The following is a 19832-nucleotide window of genomic DNA, read 5'->3' as shown; positions in this document are numbered from 1 at the left end:
TTTGGAGTCTTTTACTCCACAAATATTTGCCAACAGACTGACCAACATTGTATGGTGACTCCAATATTTTGGCCCCTTTGAACAAAGTTTGTGGGGTATGAAGACACTTAAAAAAAAAATCAATATGTTAAGTTTACATGTAGCTCAGGAAACAATTTCATAATTTTAAAGGTTTAATTGTATAGGTAACTGTAAAAATGTCCTTTAAAACAGTTGTAAATGATAAACTTGTGTAAATATCTATTAGTTATCTTAAAACTTTGCTTTTACAAAATCTATTATACCTTATCAGCTAAATGTTAAAATTGTCACAAACAGCATAAAAACATGTTATCAAACTAGAATAAAAAAAAATCAATAGAATATATTAATGTTCTTAATTTTGCTGAAAACAAATAGGACTTATGAGTTTAGCAGACAGGCATTTTATATAACTATAGGATCTTACAAGAGTTGCCATTTAACACACACATTAATATACCAGTAAGTGGTCAAAGGTGAGCTTTTGTGATCACCATTTGACCAGCAACCATTCATTGTCCACAAATAGTTCATTAGCGTCAACAAATCTGAACCAATCTTATTTAGACTTGGACATAATGCATATGGTAAGTTTGACAATCGGAAAAATCTGATCAAAAGGTTGTTAAATAAATGTATGTACCATTGTAACCACTCTATCACCCTCATCAATTCTAATCCTATTTAATATAAAAATGCATGATCATATAATCTCGGCCAAGTATTATTATTGAAAGAATCTGACCAGGAGTCAAGAATTATTTTCCATGATTTATCATATAAAACACCATTTTTAACATTGTTACCATTTTTAGTATCTTAAATATTTACCATTCCATATCCAATTTGAAATGAAATGTAAAACCATACAATCTCTGCCATGTTTGCCAAAGTTTATCATGGGCCGAACCTGACCAAATTCCTTGGCCAGAGTTTCTTGTATATGGTGAGCGATCCAGGGCCCGAAGGACACTCTTGTTTGTTTTAAATGGCAACGAATATAAGATTCTCTTTATCACATGACACATTCTTCATAATGAAGATGTTCTCAGTTTTCAGTAAAAAGTTTCATGCTTAATTAGTAGGGCAATTAACACAAATATCAAATTGTATGACTCTCGAGTCCTTGACTAGTGAAACATAAGAAAATATTTAGGGGTTTTGTAACACTCGAAACAAGCACCGTTATGACCTGATTATAAATTAATTGGAAGCAAATTTTCGGAATTAGTGTGGGTCAAAATGAATATTATTCTGGCAGTAAATCTAACAAATTTAACAAATATCTGACAAAAAAACAATAACATGAAAAAAACTCTGTAAGCCATTGAACTATTTTTGTATAATAATAGTTTAACATGACTAAAGGTAATATATAATATGATCTAAATCTCCATGTACATACGATTATGATCATCAATCTCTAAACTGATAAGTGGACTTCTCTGAATGTTCATATTTATTAAAGTGATAATCTTATTCGAAACTAAAACATACCATAAATAAATTTGACAGTATAGTTGCTCTATACTTGTTTATTCAAGTAGTTGTTTGCCTTATGTAAACAAATCATCATTATAATTATCAATAAAAAATTAAACAACCCTTTTAAGTTAGGCCTTTTAAATGAACGTCATCCCAAAACCACTGTGTACAACTGTAAGTCCAGTCAGTTACTGATTGAAACATATTGTGTGACAATGCTGTTTACTATCCGGTAATAATGCTTGTCATTTTCGTAATGTGTCAATTTAATATCAAGTGTAAACTAAATGCTGAAGAACAGATTTTAATATATGTTCAACTTAATTCTAAATAAGATTATCAATTTAAACTGCAAGCTAGTTACAGGTATCCACTTCCAAAATAAAATACATGTACAAGTTATAAAAGCAATGGTCCTGGTAGCTTTTTTCATAACCAGTAAATGCAAGTTGAATAAACATTGGAGACAAACTAAATCCACTCACTTGATATCTGCTCCAAATTCATTTCAATATTTTACATTATTACCAACTTCAATAGCAAATGAAAATGCTATATCTAATTGTAAATAGTTCCTAAAAGAATTAAAGCAATGGGGTAATATCAGCTATATTCTCTGCAGATCTATCTATTACTTCCCGCCAGCACTTTCTTCCCGAATGAGCGCCAACGCCAACTTCTTGTAATCACCAGATAAGTCATCCTGGATATATATACATTTATCATTATTCAAAACTTTAATTGACCTTTGTACATGTGAAAGGGCAACATTCAAAAATTATTACAGAAAGAAAATATGAGATACATGTTAGTTAAGCAATATCGTATTATAGGGAGATCGTGTACATTTGTATTAGTAGCCTCTGATGCTCATAAACCTTGATGAACATGCATTCAACAAGTCTATGTTGTAAACCTTTACTGAAATTCATGTGCTGCATCAGGAATTTTCACCAATGTGTTTATCACCATACTTTTAAGTAATATATAAAATTAATGATTGGGAGTGCAGGAGAGAATTTTTCTTTTCAGTGAGTTTCCAAATCTATGTTTCTTACTTCATACTAAAAACCCTGTGACAGGATACAATTATAAACTAACATAACATAAAACAAAAACCTGATTCTAATGTACTTACAGCAATAAACATGCCAAGGGTCTGTTTAAACATTTTCTGGAATTCCTGTTTGATCTGCACCATGTCAACGGAGGCCCGTGAGGCAACAACGCGGCACAGAGTGTCGTCGTCTGTGCCCAGACCCTTCATAGACTTGTGAAGCTCGTTAGCAAAGTGGCCTGCCTTGCTCCTGATGCAGCGAACTGAAAAATGATGGTTTCATGCATGTTGAGTGTAACATAACTAATACAACAAAGGTACAGACCTGTTGAATAAAATGTCACACATGTACCAAGTTTCATGTGAAAATCTTGAAAAACCTTTTTAGTAAGGCTAAAATAAAGATCTTGCATGACTCGATCTTCCTTGAAAAATTACTCACACAACTTGACATATTTTATTCACAAAACAGACATAGAACCTAACCGTAACCGATCAATTTTGCTTTTGTAAGATTTCACTAACCTATAGACAACATGCTCTTCTTCAGATCTCCTGACATCTCACTCTTTATCGTATCTTCAATGTCTTTGTTGGCAATCTTGGCGTATTCCTGGAATGTGGCACGCAGTTGTGGGTAGCTTCTTGATGCTAGAATCACATTGAATCTGGCAAGGGAAATGGAGGTTATAATATAGAATATGTAGGGCACTTTATTTATTGCCAACGTTATCTTTACTAAGTGAAGGTAAAACATCTTGGAAAAAAATGAAGATTACGTTGATATATGTGTAATGCCTACTGCTAATGGTCAATACAAATAAGGCTTCTTTCCCACCAATCCTAGCAGTGTGGTTCTTTGAAAAATTTAAACAACGGTAGTTAGTACTCTATTTAACTTGTAACCGATCAGTTATACACATACCCATGGCAACAAATGCACAAAAGAAAACTTGTCACAGCTTTCTTTACAAACAATGATAAAAATTCTTACCTTGATTCATCCGTGCCCCACTTCTTCTCCCCAGCATCGAACAGTGCCTGGGCATCCTGTTTGGCCTTCGTCCTATCAAACTCCAGTCCCTCCGGCCTGTTGGCCTGCAGACACGCCACCAATATACGCTTGTAGTCACCTGATGTGTCACCTATCACGTCCTTCTCCAGCTCTACATTGTATTCTGTTAAAGAAAAGTAATATTGATATTGAGGTTGTTATTGCTTTGATTAATCTGATATTAAATTGATTAAGTGGTGGGATTGGTCTCGTGGTATAGGTGTCCATCTCTCACCCAAGAGATTGTAGGTTCGATCCTCAACAGAGGTACTTTCACGCGGCCTCTCAAAATGGACACCAGGACTGGTTTCCATCCAGGAAACAGACTTGAGAGTGATTCTGTAAGCTATCAGCTTTCGTCACTATCAAGCTTAAAGAAATAAGTTTCAACTATCAAATTGATAATGCAGCTTTTATATATTTCTAAATGGACTTGAGGGGCACAATATAGAATTGCACTTGATAGATGCACAAAAGTAATGTATTAATTTCAATTAGTTTATCTCATTCTCAATAACAAACAAAAGATAGAATAATGAAATTTAATTTTCAATTCATAAATATTTTACAGGGCAAAACAAAAAGCATATTAGTGATATTTTGGTGCTTTTTTACTGGGGAATTGTGGTCATGAAGCCAAAAATTTAAAACCTTATTTATAAAGGCTTATGATTTTAGGATGCACAGTAAGTTTAAAATGGAAATCCCTAACTTGAAAATTGTATAAAGAACTAATGTTTTCTAAATTCTGTGTCAAGAAATCCCTTCGTTTTCAGTCTGGAAATTGACTTGATTAGCGTAAATTCTAACACCAGTCTATCTAAGCAGTCAAACACATTCACAATAAACTTACAGGCTTTATAATAAACTTACTGGCTTTATAGGCAGCCTTGATGTCAGTTAGTTGTTTGTTTGATCTTGTGCAGATAATCTCGGTTAGTACATCCTCATCCGTCCCCAAACCCTATAATAAAACAATAATGTCATTAATGTAGTCTTTATTGGAAATATGAGTTCATAACTTTTCTACAAAATTATATATTTGAGTAATGAATTGAACTTTTTTACTATTAAGTATGTCAGCCTGTGAAGCTTATTACTAAATGGCATTCTGGGCTGAGGCAAGCTTATTTGTATGTTTTCAGGAATAATGAAAAAATAAATAACAGTTTGAATCAGGCCTCTTAAATGCATTGAGTGACCAAACTTATTATGTGATAACGAAACTTGTGAACACAAATTTTAACTAAATATCAAAGTATCTTTGATTCACGTTAAGAGGAAAACATACACATTAAAATGTTGACAAGTTTCGTTTCAACGCTGCCCAATTTACCATTACTGCTTATAGGATTAGCTGATTGGCATTTCAAAATCACATGAATAAAAATAATCGGCAAAAAGCTTGAATAGAACAATATTTATTTAATCCTAAAATGAAATTGCACCTGAATTTGAAAAAAACCAAACACAAATGTGACAGGCATGGATAGTTTCTAACCTATAAATAAAATTAATGAATTGTACTACCTAGTTAAAATAGAAACAAACTTCTTTCATACTTACAGAGATAGCCTTATGCAAATTCATGGCATCAAAATCAGCCGATGACATACACAAGCCCACAGCAAGTTTCTCAAATCCTCCGCTAATCTCGCTCTTTAGTTCGGCAATCAGATCTTTACCGAACATGGTCTTGTATGAGCTTACGACTTGCTGCATTTGTTCGTTTGATCGGTAACCCAGGACCTTGATGATGGCAGCCTCGTCAGTGCCTGAAACATTGAAGAACAACAATTGTTAAGAAGCTTGTAAAAAATGATGGTAGGCCCCTCTTATTGCCATATTGTTACGCAAGAGTGTTATCTCCCTTTGTAAGGTAAACTGTAAAAACCCACCATAATCCCAAACCCATTCGCATTCATCAGAGGTTTGATAATGATAAATGGTAAACATAGCATCAACACTCTGCTACGAGAATGCCCAAACCAAACTAGTAACATCAATCAAGCCTGAGAAGCCTTTTTATGAAGGGCGTACCCTAACCACGCGCTAACCGAACAACCTTGAAGACCACTGATGAAGGCTTATCTGTCTTGGGAAGTAGATCCAATACATCAGTATGAAACCCATGTTTTTAATGAGAAAATTGTACATTTAAACATTACGAGTTATAAAAGGGCTGCAGAGTTATTATTGATTTTTTTAAAACTCAAATCTTACATTCCATTGAATCGCTCATTTGCGTTTCCCAAAATAACTGCCTTATTTGAAATCATTTAGGAGTTGTTTTTTTAAACATGATTTTTCAACACAACAATTTGTATGAAATAAACAAGATATTTCCCTTCCTAAATAGTTTATTGTCCACTGAAATTCTTTGTAGGTACAAAGACTGGCTCTGTTATCATAATGGTCCCAGATCTTTTCCTAATTTGACAGTATTCTACCCCTTAAATGTCACTCATATCATCCCATCATAATCTCATATAGTACCTCACAGTCAGTCTCTACTCTCAGTTGTCTGTCCATTCAAAGATCTTACTGCAAAACTCAAACTGAAGTTGCTTCCTGAATTGCTTCTCAAATAGACACGGACCTAATCTATTTAACTGTTTATTTGAACTAATTTATCTTTGCTTGGTTGTGAATACAGCCACAAGCTTTGATATGAATCACTTTGTCGTCTGTTTTGTGGGTAGATACCAATACTAGTGTGTTTGAGGGGCTAAGAGATCTTACTGCTGCATACATGCCATATCCCCCGGCGGGGGGGGGAAAATCCCCCGGAATTTCGATCCATCCCCCGATCTCCCGGCGGGAGATAAAAATCCCCCGGAATTTAAATAAAAAAAAATAAAAAATTATTTTAGAAATTTTACATCAGGCAATCATGACAAAGTAAGTGAAACCACAGTATGTGAGTGAAACCGAATGTAAAGAGACAACTAACAACTCCTCAAGGGTGAAATGCCAAAAGGAAACTTTTACAACAAGTGATCAATTCATTTGTAGTAATTACCAAAGGCAAAGAAATATTACTATTTTGGAAGAAAGAAATCAATAATATTTATTCTATTCTCTTATTGTCTGAAAGTCTTTAAGCTGATAAAATTAAGCACAATTTTTTAAAAAGACTTTGGAGGAAGGTAAATTTAATTTAATTGTCTCGAAAACATATTTTTCCCATGACATATTTTGTTCTGCAAGTGCATTACAGTATGACATGACAGTGTATCATAAGAATATGATAAATCATGACATAAAATAATTCTGTATAATGAAAAAGTTAAGAGGTTTTCAAAGCAAACTATATGTGAATACATTTTTTCGTACTTGCGTCTAAAAATACTTTAAAATTTCGCCAACTTAGACCTGCTAAAAAATCCCCCTGAATACAACCCAAATCCCCCTGACTTTTCAGCCTTTTGAACAAATCCCCCTGAATGGTCTCCAGAAAATATGGCATGTATGCTGCTGGCAGGGCTCGAACCCAATACCTCTTGACACAAGACCACCACCCAATTCAACTGTTTCAGACAAATCCACTTGCACTCACCCCATCCTTTCATTGCCTTCTTGAGGACATCACAATCAGTCTCTGCATTAAAATTTTCTGCCGGAACAAGTGTGGGGTCTTCTTGTGGGGGCTCAGACTCCATACGTATATCTTCATCTAATTCTTCCTCGGTCTTCTGCTTCACTGCCTCAACAAAACCCTGGCCAGCTGTTGAAAGTTGGAGGTTTGTTTATTGTTAAAAAGTTAAATTTAAAGAGGCATTAAAAAAATGTTCAGGCTGTTTGCGGAAAATATCGTTTTAAATAATTATATGATCCACTGTCAAATGCTTAATTAAGTGCAAACAGCATCATCTAATAATGACTATGACAAAGTACTGTTAGAAAAACCTGAATCATGTAATGAACTTTTCACTATGCACAGGGTGTACAGTCACAACTTTATTTGTAGCTGATACACTTAGATGACATTTGTTCCGAAATTTCAACAAGGGAGGTAACTCATTCTTGGCGTGAAACAATGTGGATTTGCTTTTGACCTTGACTGACATTTACATCACAGATTTTGACCTTGACTGACATTTACATCATAGATTTTGACCTTGACTGACATTTACATCATAGATTTTGACCTTGACTGACATTTACATCATAGATTTTGACCTTGACTGACATTTACATCATAGATTTTGATGTTTTTATCAAGTCACTTTACTGTTTTAAACAATGAAAACATCTGAGTTGCAGTTTCCTTTACATACAGTAGCAACTTACATTTAGAAGAAGTGTCTGGGGGGTCTCCACCAACAACCAGTGCAAGAATGGCATCCCGGTAGTCACCTGATATGTCATCCTAGAAAACACATTCAGTTTTACATTTAAAGCAGTTTTATAACACAAGAACTTCCTAGCACACATGATTTATTGTCCTATAGCTTGGTGTTCATGTTATGTTTGTTGAAACAGTAGTATGTAATACAATGAGTATCATGCTGAGTTGAGTACAGGACAATCTAGGACCCAAGCGCTCATAACCTGATTTACTGGGTTGTTATTTTATTTAACAACAAAACTTTTTACACAAAAATAAGCATACAATCAATTATTTCAAAAAAAGATTTTCTCAAATGACACATCAGATCTAACAGTTATGATATCTCAGTTATAAACAGTTTTTATTCAGGGACATTTAAATGCATTTAAAATTGAAAACAGTTACAGAAAAGGTTATATGACAATTGATTATACAGATGTTTTTAAGCTAAATGGTGATGACTAGTTTTCACATTTTGAGTACCACTAGCCCACTTTCACCCTAGGTGAGGGTAAGACACCAGTACCTCTCTCACACTCAGTAAGAAGATCATAAACACCTACAGCTATGTACTGTTCCAATGTCTGACTGGTGAGTGTCTGGAATTCTCCCTTAATTTGCACCATGTCAATCTCACACCGAGATACGACCACGCGCACGAGTGTATCGTCGTCTGTGCCGATCCCTTTCATTGTCTTCTGGAGCTGTCGCGCAAAGTGGCTGAACTTGTTCTTCACACATCTCACTAAAAAGTATTTGCTTGATCATCTATATAATTGCAATATAATAATGCTTAATTATCCACATCTTTTTACCAGTGTTGTATTGAGATCAATTGCAATTTATTTTTTCATTACAAGAGTTTCTCTCAAATATATCTAGAAACTTATCTCAGTATCTTTGCAAGTACTTGCAAGTATCACATAAGAGTTTTGCTCAATTCTAATGTTATGAAAATGCCAGATTAACACTTAAGGCTGAATTTTTCAAAACACCGAAATAAATTAAAATTCATACACAATTGTAAACTAAATGTCAGATCACACTAAGTGAAATATAAATATAGAATGTCTAACCAATGCTGAAAGGAGAGGAAGGTGTTATCAGGAGAAAATAAAGATTTCCGTAAACCAGTCAGGGCACCTACCCACAGTAAGCATCCCTCGTAACAGGTCTCCAGACATCTCGCTCTTAAGTGCTTCCTCGATCTCTTTCTTTGAAACATTCTTGTATTCCTCGAAAGTTGCCCTTAACTGAGGGTAGCTGCGTGTCACAAGAATGGTGTTGAACTTGGACTCGTCTGTTCCCCACTTTTTCTCTCCTGCCTTAAAAACATTTTTTTTTTCACATCAAACTATACCTTCTATTTTTTCGTTGATCTCCTTGATACTTGTTAACATTTTAATACAAATTATTAACCAAGCTATCAATTTCCAATACTAACATCCAGGCAATAACTACCTACCTGGTACAGGTCTTTAGCATCTTGTTTCGCCTTGTTTCGGTCAACCTCACTACTATCACTCCTGTTAGCCTGTACCAGAGAGACAAGGAGTTTCTTGAAGTGGCCAGACGTGTCCGATATAATATCTTTCTCCAAATCACGGTTAAACTCTGCAAAAAAGATGGACAAAAAGTTAAGTACTGCTAGTGCTATACTTAAATCAATACTGTTTGGCTGGACAAGGAGTGTGTTAAGTGTGTCTGACATAATGTCTTTAAGTATTGACACAAACAATGTCAAAACACTACTTCTAAGTTTTGCAACTGAAAGTTTACAAGTCATGCAAACAGTCAATTAATTTTGATACTCATTATTTTCAAATATTTAAAGACACTTAAAAACCTGATTTTCAAGGATATTTTAAATCTAGATGAAGGTAATTAAAACATATTTCTATGAACAATAATAATGCTTCCTTAGGGCTATTCCAATAAAACATATAACCCCCATGGGGAAGGCAATTATTTAAATAGTGTACAGGTGGGTGTCTTTTTTTGCTAATTTGGACCCTGAAAGGGTAAATTTGCTTCTGTAGGGGGGTGGTATATTTTAAAAGTGCCTTGCCCCTGGGGGTTATGTGTTTAAAACTGTAAATGGAATAGCCTATATACTTATTCTAAAAAATTTAGGGTAAATACATTTCTAGTACTTGAACTCACTTTCTTTGTACACCCGTATCACCTCCTTGAGCTGGGCATTAGACCGTGTACAGAGGACCTCAATGAGCACATCTTCGTCCGTTCCGAGGCCCTTCATGGCCTTTCTCAGCTGGTAGGCATCATACTCAGCCGGAGCCATCAGAAGGGCCTTAATTGTGTCCAGAAAATGACCACTCAGGTCTCCCTTCACATCCTCTATCAAATCCTGGAAAATGTTCAGAAAGAAAGGTTTGTTGTTTGGATGAAAACTTTTTTTTTAAATGCTGTTTTTATCATCTTTCTAGATAGTCTACTACTATAACGCTAATAACTACTAAAATTTTTTTAAACAGGATCCAGATCTGTAATTGTTTTTAACAGGCTAAAGTTATAGAAAATATCTTTATAATCTATGTTTGGTATATAAAATGAAATTTAAGCGAGTAAATTTGCTGAATGAAATACGATTTTTTAAATTTTTACTGCCTGTGCCTTTCCAATTTGAAAAATAAGCGCAGTAAGTCCCAAATTTTGGAAAGTAAGAGCATATTTATTTTACTCATAAATGATTTTTCTGCTTTCTGTACACATTTTGCCTTTTCTAACACACTGCTCAATGAGTTCAGACCATTAGTGCACTTTTCAGTGAGAAGGGAAACGCAGCTGATATTTGGCATTAACAATAAACAAAGCAAATCAAGAGTAACCCTGACATTAGTCAATGATGAAATGACTCACCTTTCCAAACATGGTCTTGTATGTGGAGACGATCTCTTGTCTCTGAGTGTTGGAGCGGTAGCAGACAACATTTATGATAGCCTCCTCGTCAGTACCCAAACCCTTCATTGCCTTGTGGAGAACCTCCGCATCCTGCTCAGCGTTAAACTTAGCATACGCCTTAACTGTGCCCTCTTGCTGTAAGACAAAAACATCATGATTATTTACTGGGATAGGTCTTAGCAGTGTTTTTCATTTATAATCATTTCATCATGGACTTGTGGAGAACTTCTGCCTCCTGCTCAGCATTAAACTTCGATGTGCCCTGTAATGTAAGACAAAATTAACCTGCTATTTAAAGGAACTGGGCTTTAAACATCCCTTTATTCCCTTGTGGAGAACCTATGCATCTAACTATAATTCTAGACATTTGAGGCGAGTTTATATAAATCTTTGAAATGGTTTCTATGTCAATGACTGTATTATAATACAGATTGATAATTGGATCTTGGGACTGTTTCTACAAGAGCATTTTATACCTTATTACAGTTATTTTCAACATTATAAAGCATTGCATGTATAAGTATAAACGCAAGGTATCTTACGTTCAAGTTCTCCGTCTCCATAGCAAAGAATGGGTCCTTCTCCGGTGTTGGAGGTTTCTTGGGCTTTGGTTTTGGGGGCTCTTCTTTTTTCTTTTCTTCCTTCTTGGGCTTAGGTGGCTCAACTTTCTTCTTCTTCTCAACCTTTGGGGGTTTACGAACAGACCCTCCTGTAAGGCAAGAGATGGTCAGTAAAAAAAGTTCCATGTAATCATAATGCACATAACAATAAAAACAATGAAATAAACAAGCTTCCTAGCATTATTTTTCATACTAACATGTTCATTGTTAAACAATAGTAAACATATATTTTTTTATCTTGTTTTTAACAAGTCGTAACAAGATTACATTTTTCATTCTTGTTGGTAAAATAATGATGCTATTCAAGACTTTGGTTTTGTGTTGTGGGGGAAACATACTTGCCCGGCTTGGTGCTGGGCACCAACCAAACATTCATACACACAGATTAAAATCTCAAGATATCATGGTGGAGAGCAGGAGCATTTGAATATGCAGAGCCAAATTTCAATATGATGTCTTAGACGTCAACCTAATACACTGCTTAAGTGTGCTAAGGAACACCCGTTAAGTTACAGCACAATCTATTTGATACATGTACTTAAGGTCTTTTTATTGAAATGCAGTTTACCCCAAAAACAAGGTTACATCTGGGAATTTATTTTGTTAACCAGAACCATCCTTACAGCCCCATGACAATAACTCACGTGGTATTCCTGGTTTTGCAACAACAAGTCTAAGCTCATAGCAGTCCTGCTCATCTTTGAAGTTGGCTTCCAAAACCTGACAAGATAATTAAACATGCATTATTGCATTATCTTCTCACAGTCAGTATAAAGAAACATATATCTTTAAACTAAAAAAAATCAAAACCATCTTCAGAGTTCAATTAGGCGAAAGAATGGCTATGGTACTTCGCAAATTTTAAGCATAATACTTACAAAAATTGTCAGCAAATATTGTGGCAATGCCAAAACTCATGTAATTACTCAAATAACTACAAAGGTATTCATACTGAGTAACTATTTTTAAATCACCAGCAGCCAAGTGTATAGAACTGGTTTACTTTTTGGTTTGGATTAAGTAAGCTAAAATATTATTTGATTGATCAATATGTATATAATAATTAGTGTTGACCAATCAAAATGCCTTTATGAGCACACTTACCAAAAGATGACTTATATTGTATACATTGGCTGCTGTAGAATGAGTATGACACAATAAGAAAAGGCAACAAACCTTGCCCATCTTTGGTTCGGATATTGGGTGTCTGAAGTCCTTATGGTTGTTGGCAAAGTCGATGAGATGTGCGTAGATATGGAGAAGGTTCCCCTTGTAGTCACCTGAAGATGAATTGTGTGTCTGTTAGTGACTATACTTAAATCACATAGAGAATTCCTACATTTTGCAGATATTTGGTTTGGATATTGCATGTCAAAGTCCTTATGGTTGTTGGCAAAGTCGATGAGATGTGCGTAGATATAAGGAAGGTTCCCCTTGTAGTCACCTGAAGATGATTGTTGTGTTAAGCAACATGTCCAGCCATCGAAATCACATTTGAGTTCAATAGATAGCAGACACTGTAATTATGATGTTTATATGACATACTGATTGGTTATATTCTACTAGTTGCTACACATAAAATAGAGGTGCATCTCTTTTGCATCTAGATGTGCACCTCTAATTTAAAGGTGAAGGTCAGAATAATTTTTAACTAAATTAAGAAATATCTCAAACTTCAATTTTTGTCAATTTCAAGTCACTGGCCTAAGAACCCAACTCATTTTGACCTGTAAGTGAGACCTTAACCTTTGAGCTACAGGCCTGAGTCTACTTGAGGTTCCTATCATGTATGGTAAGAATGCAGAAAGCAGTGTATAGTCCTAATAACAACTCATTTTGACATCAGTGACCTTGACCTTTGAGGTTAAAAATGCTATAATACATTGTAAAGATGATGCCTGGAGAAGCTACAGTCCTATAAACAGTAATCACTTCAACCTTGAAGGAAAATTGACCTCTAAGCGTGACCTTGATCTTTGAGGTACAAACCTGGGTCTTGAGCACCACAAGTCACCTAATCATTGTGAATTCATAACAAGTTTCATGAAAATCCTATAATGCATGGTAAAGATACTGCCAGTGCAATGTTTAGTCTGGACCTGAGTCCTATCAACAGAACTCATTTTGACATTTAGCATTTAAGTGTGACCTTAGAGGTACAATCCTGGGACTTGTATGCCACTATCTTGGTCAACATTCAAGTCAAGTTTTCAGGTAATCTGTTAATGATGTGTTTAGAGGTGGCCCAGACAAGGTACAGTCCTATTTACAGTAAAAGGGCATGACATGTCAATATATGAGAAACTGTATAAGGTAATAAGCCGTGTAGTTACCTAGTGAATGAAACAAGAACATACTGACAGCAATAAACTCAACATTACATGCAGCCATTGTGTTTAGTTTGACAATATTGATCCATTTGTTTGATTCATTTTTATCTGGTCTATTTCAAACAAAAGTTTTTGGAGTTGTCATAACTTTGGTGTCCTTGACATTATTTACTGCAGCATCATGTAAAAAACTTCACCATTGGCCACAGATTAAATATGTTCTGCTTCAATATATTCAAAAAAAGAGTAGGGTACACATGTTGCCAGAGACAATAGACACATGTATACAGCAAGGCCCATAACTCTGGCTCTATCAAATGTCAAATAATGTCCCTTGTTCAACTGACAAAAACAGAGGAAGGTTGGCGTTATGTTCCCAGGCTGTTTTGTTTATCATTCTGACTTACTGGTGTTAGTTATTGTTTACACTTTTTACACATTTTAGCTTCTACACATTTTTTATTAACTATTGATTTCAATCGGACTGATGTTAGAAAATGTCAAGGAATTACTAATAAGCAATACCAGGCTAAGGCTCACAAATACTGTGTCTGCATTATCTCTGATGTATTGCCTGATTCTGTGATTTAGCAGCAAGACAAAACAATATTGTTTCAAACTTTATTGACTCTTCTACTTTTACAGTGAGCAAATTGTACTTCAGAGATGAGCAAACACAGTATTTAATGGATGAGATAACAAGATTTGAACATGATTTTGATTGTTAGCCCTAATTTGACAAACATGAACAGTCGCTAATTGCAATACATGAACAAAATGATAAATAATAAAAAATCCATTACCGGTAAATTGAAAAAACGTTATTTGGTTACATAATTTTTTTACAAGGTAAATAACAGCCAGACAACAAAAATACATGTAAATAAATAACAATAAGTATTATGCAATAAAATATATTAAATGTAAATATAACACCATATAAATATAAATTAATATAATGTTAATATTAAACTTTTAACAAGTAACAATACAGGATGAGATAATGCCTTCCAATGCTAGTTTTGAATAAGTCATTTATTCATGTCATTATTTATGAAACGTTAAAATGATTTTGTATATAAAAATATGACAAACACATTAAAATCTACTTGCAGGGCTATATGACACTTACTTGAACTAAAAAGAAAAAAATACATGCAGTTTCCATGCAAAAAGAAATTAAAATGAAATGAACTATCTGCATGCCTAAAACTTGCGTACACAAACAATCAAACATTTCAAAAGCTCTACACTTCAAAAATTCTGAATATGTAAGCTGAAAAAAATCCTTCGGGAAAATTGATACAGATTTGAACATTTCAGGCCTTTTTAATGCACCTAATGAGCAACTTATAACAGATTTAGAATTGAAATCATCTTGACAATTCAATTCACCACTTAAATACAAAGTCATCATTATTTTGACCAAGTACATTTCTACCAGGCCTGCCTCCTATCATTAGGCGGGACATATCAGCCCATGTGACCCTACCTCCTCCGGGGCTGACAGGGTTCAGTGGGGGATCCTTCCACACGGGCACCTCAATTTTCTGAGGCTCTGGAGGTGGAGGAGGGGCCTCAACTGCAGGCTGGGGCGGAGGCTGACGACTTCGCATCATGTTTTTCAGGTCGCCAACTGTCACATGTTTGGTGTTTGGGTTGCAATTCTTTAAAAAAGAATGACTATAATCATATATGACTCTATAGTAATAAATGTTACTAATATTTTTGTATTATAAACAATTAAATTTCCTTTCTAAATCAACCCTGAAATATAAACCATATCAACAATTCAAAAATAATCAGGTAACAATGTACAGTCTGATTCTGTACCTGTTTGAAAATACAGTAAACATATACATATCTTATCAAACTTTATAGAAAAGCCAGATGGGCCTATTTTACTGTGTTTTTTACCCATTTCTCCCAGGTGAAATAAAGAAATTTTCTCACTAACCTGGACCATGTTTTCAGTGAGGTAGCCATACTGTGTTGTGTATGGGTTGCACAGGTTAGGCTGACCAAAATTTACGGCCCCGGGTGTCCCACCCTGCACGAAAGGGGGTGGGGCACCTCCCCACACATTTATCTGAGTCCCTGAGTAGTTGGTCGGGTTAAAGGGACCATCAGGAATTGGCGGGTTTGGATGTGCTGGAATACAGATAAAACAGTACAAATAAATATATTCTACTAATTACATAAATATTTAGCACACTGTTTTTATGATATTGCATGTAAGAATGTTCATAATATAGTACTTATAGAGAAATTATCAAAACGTCTTAACAGTCTTTTTTATATGTCTTGCATAATGTACCTAAACACAAGAATATTAAATATATATGTAATATTTCATTCCTGAATTTGAATCCGGGAAGATGATTTGTATGGCCACATACTATTCTCTCCAAATGCCCCTGAGTTTAATGACTGCGTAATCCCAGCACTCGCCCAAGCTTCTTTCGGTGCTCGACCGGGTGACTTTGATCTTGACCTTGAACGTAGAGTGCGTGTGGGCGATTTGCTCTGAAAAAATTGTAAAGCAGTTAAATTTAAGTTGTGTAATCAGAGCATAAACAGCAATTTGAACCAAGATTCTTACCTGGTTCTCTATAATGAATTGAACATTCAAATTTGAAAGTAAAGTCAGATTCAGAACAGTGAAGTGTTCATTTTATTACTATGAACAACAGTTTCTGTAGAACAGCCTTACACATAGATTTATCTAACGCAGAGTTAAAGAGAAAAAGATTACATGTGGCTTGAAAATAGAAGCTGCATGCTCTACAGAGTTACTATTCTGCTCTCAAAATTCACTATATGATACAAACAAAATCATTAGTTTTTATGTTAATCAACAATTGTTTGAGATGATGACCATGACAATTTATCCTGTGGTATACACACACTGATGACCCTTGTTTACCTTTTTCTTGGGTTTGCTTTTCTTGCTGGATTTGCTGGAATTGCTGCTTCTTAGAGTGGAATCTGTTAGCCCCCAGCCATCAGAGTCATACATGTCAGAGGAATCATGGTCAGATGAAGATGATGCAGAAGTTGAGGTGACAGGGATGGGGCTTGCGTTGATCTTGCCAATGTCATCTACATTGTATGTTCGTGTGATCACATCACTCTCTCTCCCATCTCTGCAAATGGATGGTTGATTAAAAACACAGGTAATGTGTAACATAATGGTATGACACAATGCCTGAATGGTATGGTAATATGGTTATACTTTATTCATGATGTATGGTAATAATTAAATCTAATTTTTTCATCACCTAACTTGAAATTAGGAGGATTTGGATCATAACTTGACAGACAGTTTTTTTACCAACCTGGAAACAGCAATGGCTTTTAAAACTCTTTTTCCATCTTTCAGAGTAAATGGGTCTGTGTATCTGTGAGTAACAACGCGCCCACCAATTTTACGTTGACGTGGATTAGGCTTGGCTCCATCTGCTGTGAAGTATATTTTCGTATGTGGTGTTTCTGAAAAGAAAATATCAAACATGATCTTGAAATTTGTTAAATAATTGGCATTTGTTTTTGTTTTTTAAATCTCAATTGCAAGTTTAATGCTTGTTTTAGTGAGCTTTAAGTAATGAAGATTAAATGTATTACCCATATATACTTTAGTATTCACTTTTATTCTTATGATTAACCAGCTCTTAATTTCCAATATTTTTAGTATTTTTAAAATATCAAAAACAAATAGTGTTACATCAACACCTGTATGCATTAAAAGACGTACCACAGACTATTTCTATGAGTGTTGAGGTGTCAACATGTGTTGATGACTGGCCGTATATGGGCCTCCGAAGAGGGGTGACGGTAGGGGGACAAACTGCCCCAGCACTAGGCATGACTTCTCTGAAAAAAGAATATATATAATGATAAATAAAACAGATAATACTGGTCAGTATAACCTCATATAAATAATGTGAATACATGTTTATAAATCTTGAGCTGTCAATGTTATGGGACTGCTACATTAAGTTCTACACAGATTAAGAGTTAAAAACACATGCAATTTAATGATGGCATTAGAAAATACACATGTATATATATGACAGTTCCAGAAAAAGCACAGCGCTCTCAATGTCATTGATGTTATATATATATAACCTGAGGATTACAACAAAACACACTGATACATGGTTTTAATGTCATTTTCAGCACTAACATTGTTAAAAAGAGAAAGAAATGGCCAGAAAATTCACATCTATAAAAGTGCAGTATAACTTAATGTATAAATATATTTTCCTTTATACTGGTTACATATATGAAACTGCAATTTATGGAGAACATTTGCCCTGACAACATTCTTCGGAGTATGCAGCATACTCCGAGGAATGTTTTCCTGGCAAAAGTTCTCCATAAATATACATGTACACACACTCATAAAAAAATATGTGAATGTACTATTGTCTTCATGACACAGTTAGTGGTTATTTTGTGTGTGATTTCATGAATGGTGTTATTTTTAAGGTATAAAACTTTTGGAGACTATTGTTTGGTAAGAAAGTGCTAGCAAGATGTATATATAAAAAGCCTTAGACTGTAAGTAAGACTGAGTACCGGTTCTCATATCAAATTAGTTTAATAATGATATGATATGATACTCAGCGTTATTAGACAGTGGGTTATTTAATAAACTTGGGTCAAACTGCTTATGTAAAACCTCATTTTATGCTTATAGAATTTTTTTGCAGTGAAACATGTTGTTTAAAAGACATAATTATAACTGAAGAAGTATGTTGTCCTATTTAAATACACCAATTTTGTTATTTCATATTTATTTGATAAACATTATTGATGACGTTAAGTGGACATTTGGAAGTCGACTTAATGCTTCCATAGTTGCCACATATATTAAGAAAAAAAACGCATGAGCATTATCCTAACACAATTGTAAATCAATATGACCCTGATAAATGAAGATGTCATTATTTGTTTTAACGATTTTAGAAATATCTTTTTTTTCTCGTGAGTAATATGTCAATTATGAACAATTGGTACTCTCAATTGTTGTTATAAAAAACTTTCTTCGATTTATTCAATATTTATTATGTATCAAAATTGATGTCGAAACATGTTTAAACAGTCCTCACTCAGTGTAAAAAGTCTGCGAATTCAAAATTATATGCCATAATGACACTTTATTTCTTATGACAATCCACTGATCGGTATAATTCAACACATTATATTGTATGAATTTAAAATATTTTAATAACATTTTACCTGTGTGTATCTTCAAATTAAAATTGTTTACAAGATGTTTGTTGTTGTCAAGATATGCCATTACAAAACCTCCGCATTGAAGAGCTCGCGCACCTGCACAACCGCGGTGCGGGGTAATACAGGAATCCAGTGGATGGAAATCCACTCAAAACGTGAAATCCACTCAGAACTCAGTCATTTTAATTAATAATTATTATTTTTTGTATACCTATTTGAAAGTGCCTCATGAAGGGTTTATATTTTAAATTTTATTGAAATTTGTCAAAAAATTAAGAAGTAAGAGCCATTTTTCGAAAATTGATCGGAAATCGAAGTGAAATCCAGTTTTGGAGAAGTGAAATTCACTCATAACCCATTCATTTTGATTAAAAGATAAAATTTATTGTTTACATATTGGAAAGTGCCTCATAAAGGGTTTATATTTCAAATATTATTGTAATTTGTCAAAAAATGAAAAAGTTATAGTAATTTTTCGAAAATTTCTTATCTTATCTTATCTTATCTTTGGAAATCAGTCATGAGTGAATTTCACGTCTCAAGAGTGGATTTCACTTCGATTTCCGATCAAATTTCGAAAAATTGCTCTAACTTCTTTATTTTTTCGACAAATTTCAATAAATTTGAAATATAAACCCTTCATGAGGCACTTTCCAATAATAAAGATAAAATCAATTATATTGTTAACGAATTAAAAGCGTTGTAACAAACGAATGATATTAGTATTAACAATATAAATGATATTGTCCATGAAATAGGACAGTTATTC

At 34.2% G+C, this 19832-nt stretch overlaps 1 protein-coding gene across 1 annotated transcript; it reads right to left on the bottom strand.

The window, feature by feature from the left end:
- Positions 1-1916: 1916 nt before the first annotated feature.
- Positions 1917-19173, bottom strand: LOC128233829 (annexin A6-like). The gene is made up of 23 exons (XM_052947685.1): positions 19067-19173; positions 17577-17695; positions 17161-17314; positions 16749-16968; positions 16222-16348; positions 15780-15973; positions 15315-15489; positions 12669-12772; positions 12137-12212; positions 11415-11581; positions 10831-11007; positions 10114-10318; positions 9416-9564; positions 9098-9275; positions 8514-8695; positions 7911-7989; positions 7177-7344; positions 5184-5392; positions 4491-4581; positions 3558-3741; positions 3089-3231; positions 2645-2826; positions 1917-2209 (listed from the first exon to the last, which is right to left on the bottom strand). The coding sequence occupies exons 2-23, from the start codon at positions 17686-17688 to the stop codon at positions 2138-2140; spliced, it is 3348 nt and encodes a 1115-aa protein (XP_052803645.1). The 5' UTR covers positions 17689-17695; positions 19067-19173; the 3' UTR covers positions 1917-2137.
- Positions 19174-19832: the final 659 nt, after the last annotated feature.

This window comes from Mya arenaria, chromosome 5, assembly GCF_026914265.1.
Source record: "Mya arenaria isolate MELC-2E11 chromosome 5, ASM2691426v1".
Taxonomy (NCBI): Eukaryota; Metazoa; Mollusca; class Bivalvia; order Myida; family Myidae; genus Mya; species Mya arenaria.
This window is presented reverse-complemented; position numbering and strand designations above follow the sequence as displayed.

Coding starts and splice junctions, on each gene's coding strand:
- LOC128233829 (XM_052947685.1), bottom strand. CDS start 17,688: ATGCCTAGTGCTGGGGCAGTTTGTCCCCCTACCGTCACCCCTCTTCGG. Junction 16,969..17,160: donor AAAGCCATTGCTGTTTCCAG/GTTGGTAAAAAA, acceptor ATCCATTTGCAG/AGATGGGAGAGAGAGTGATG. Junction 7,990..8,513: donor CATTGGAACAGTACATAGCT/GTAGGTGTTTAT, acceptor TGTGTTTTCTAG/GATGACATATCAGGTGACTA.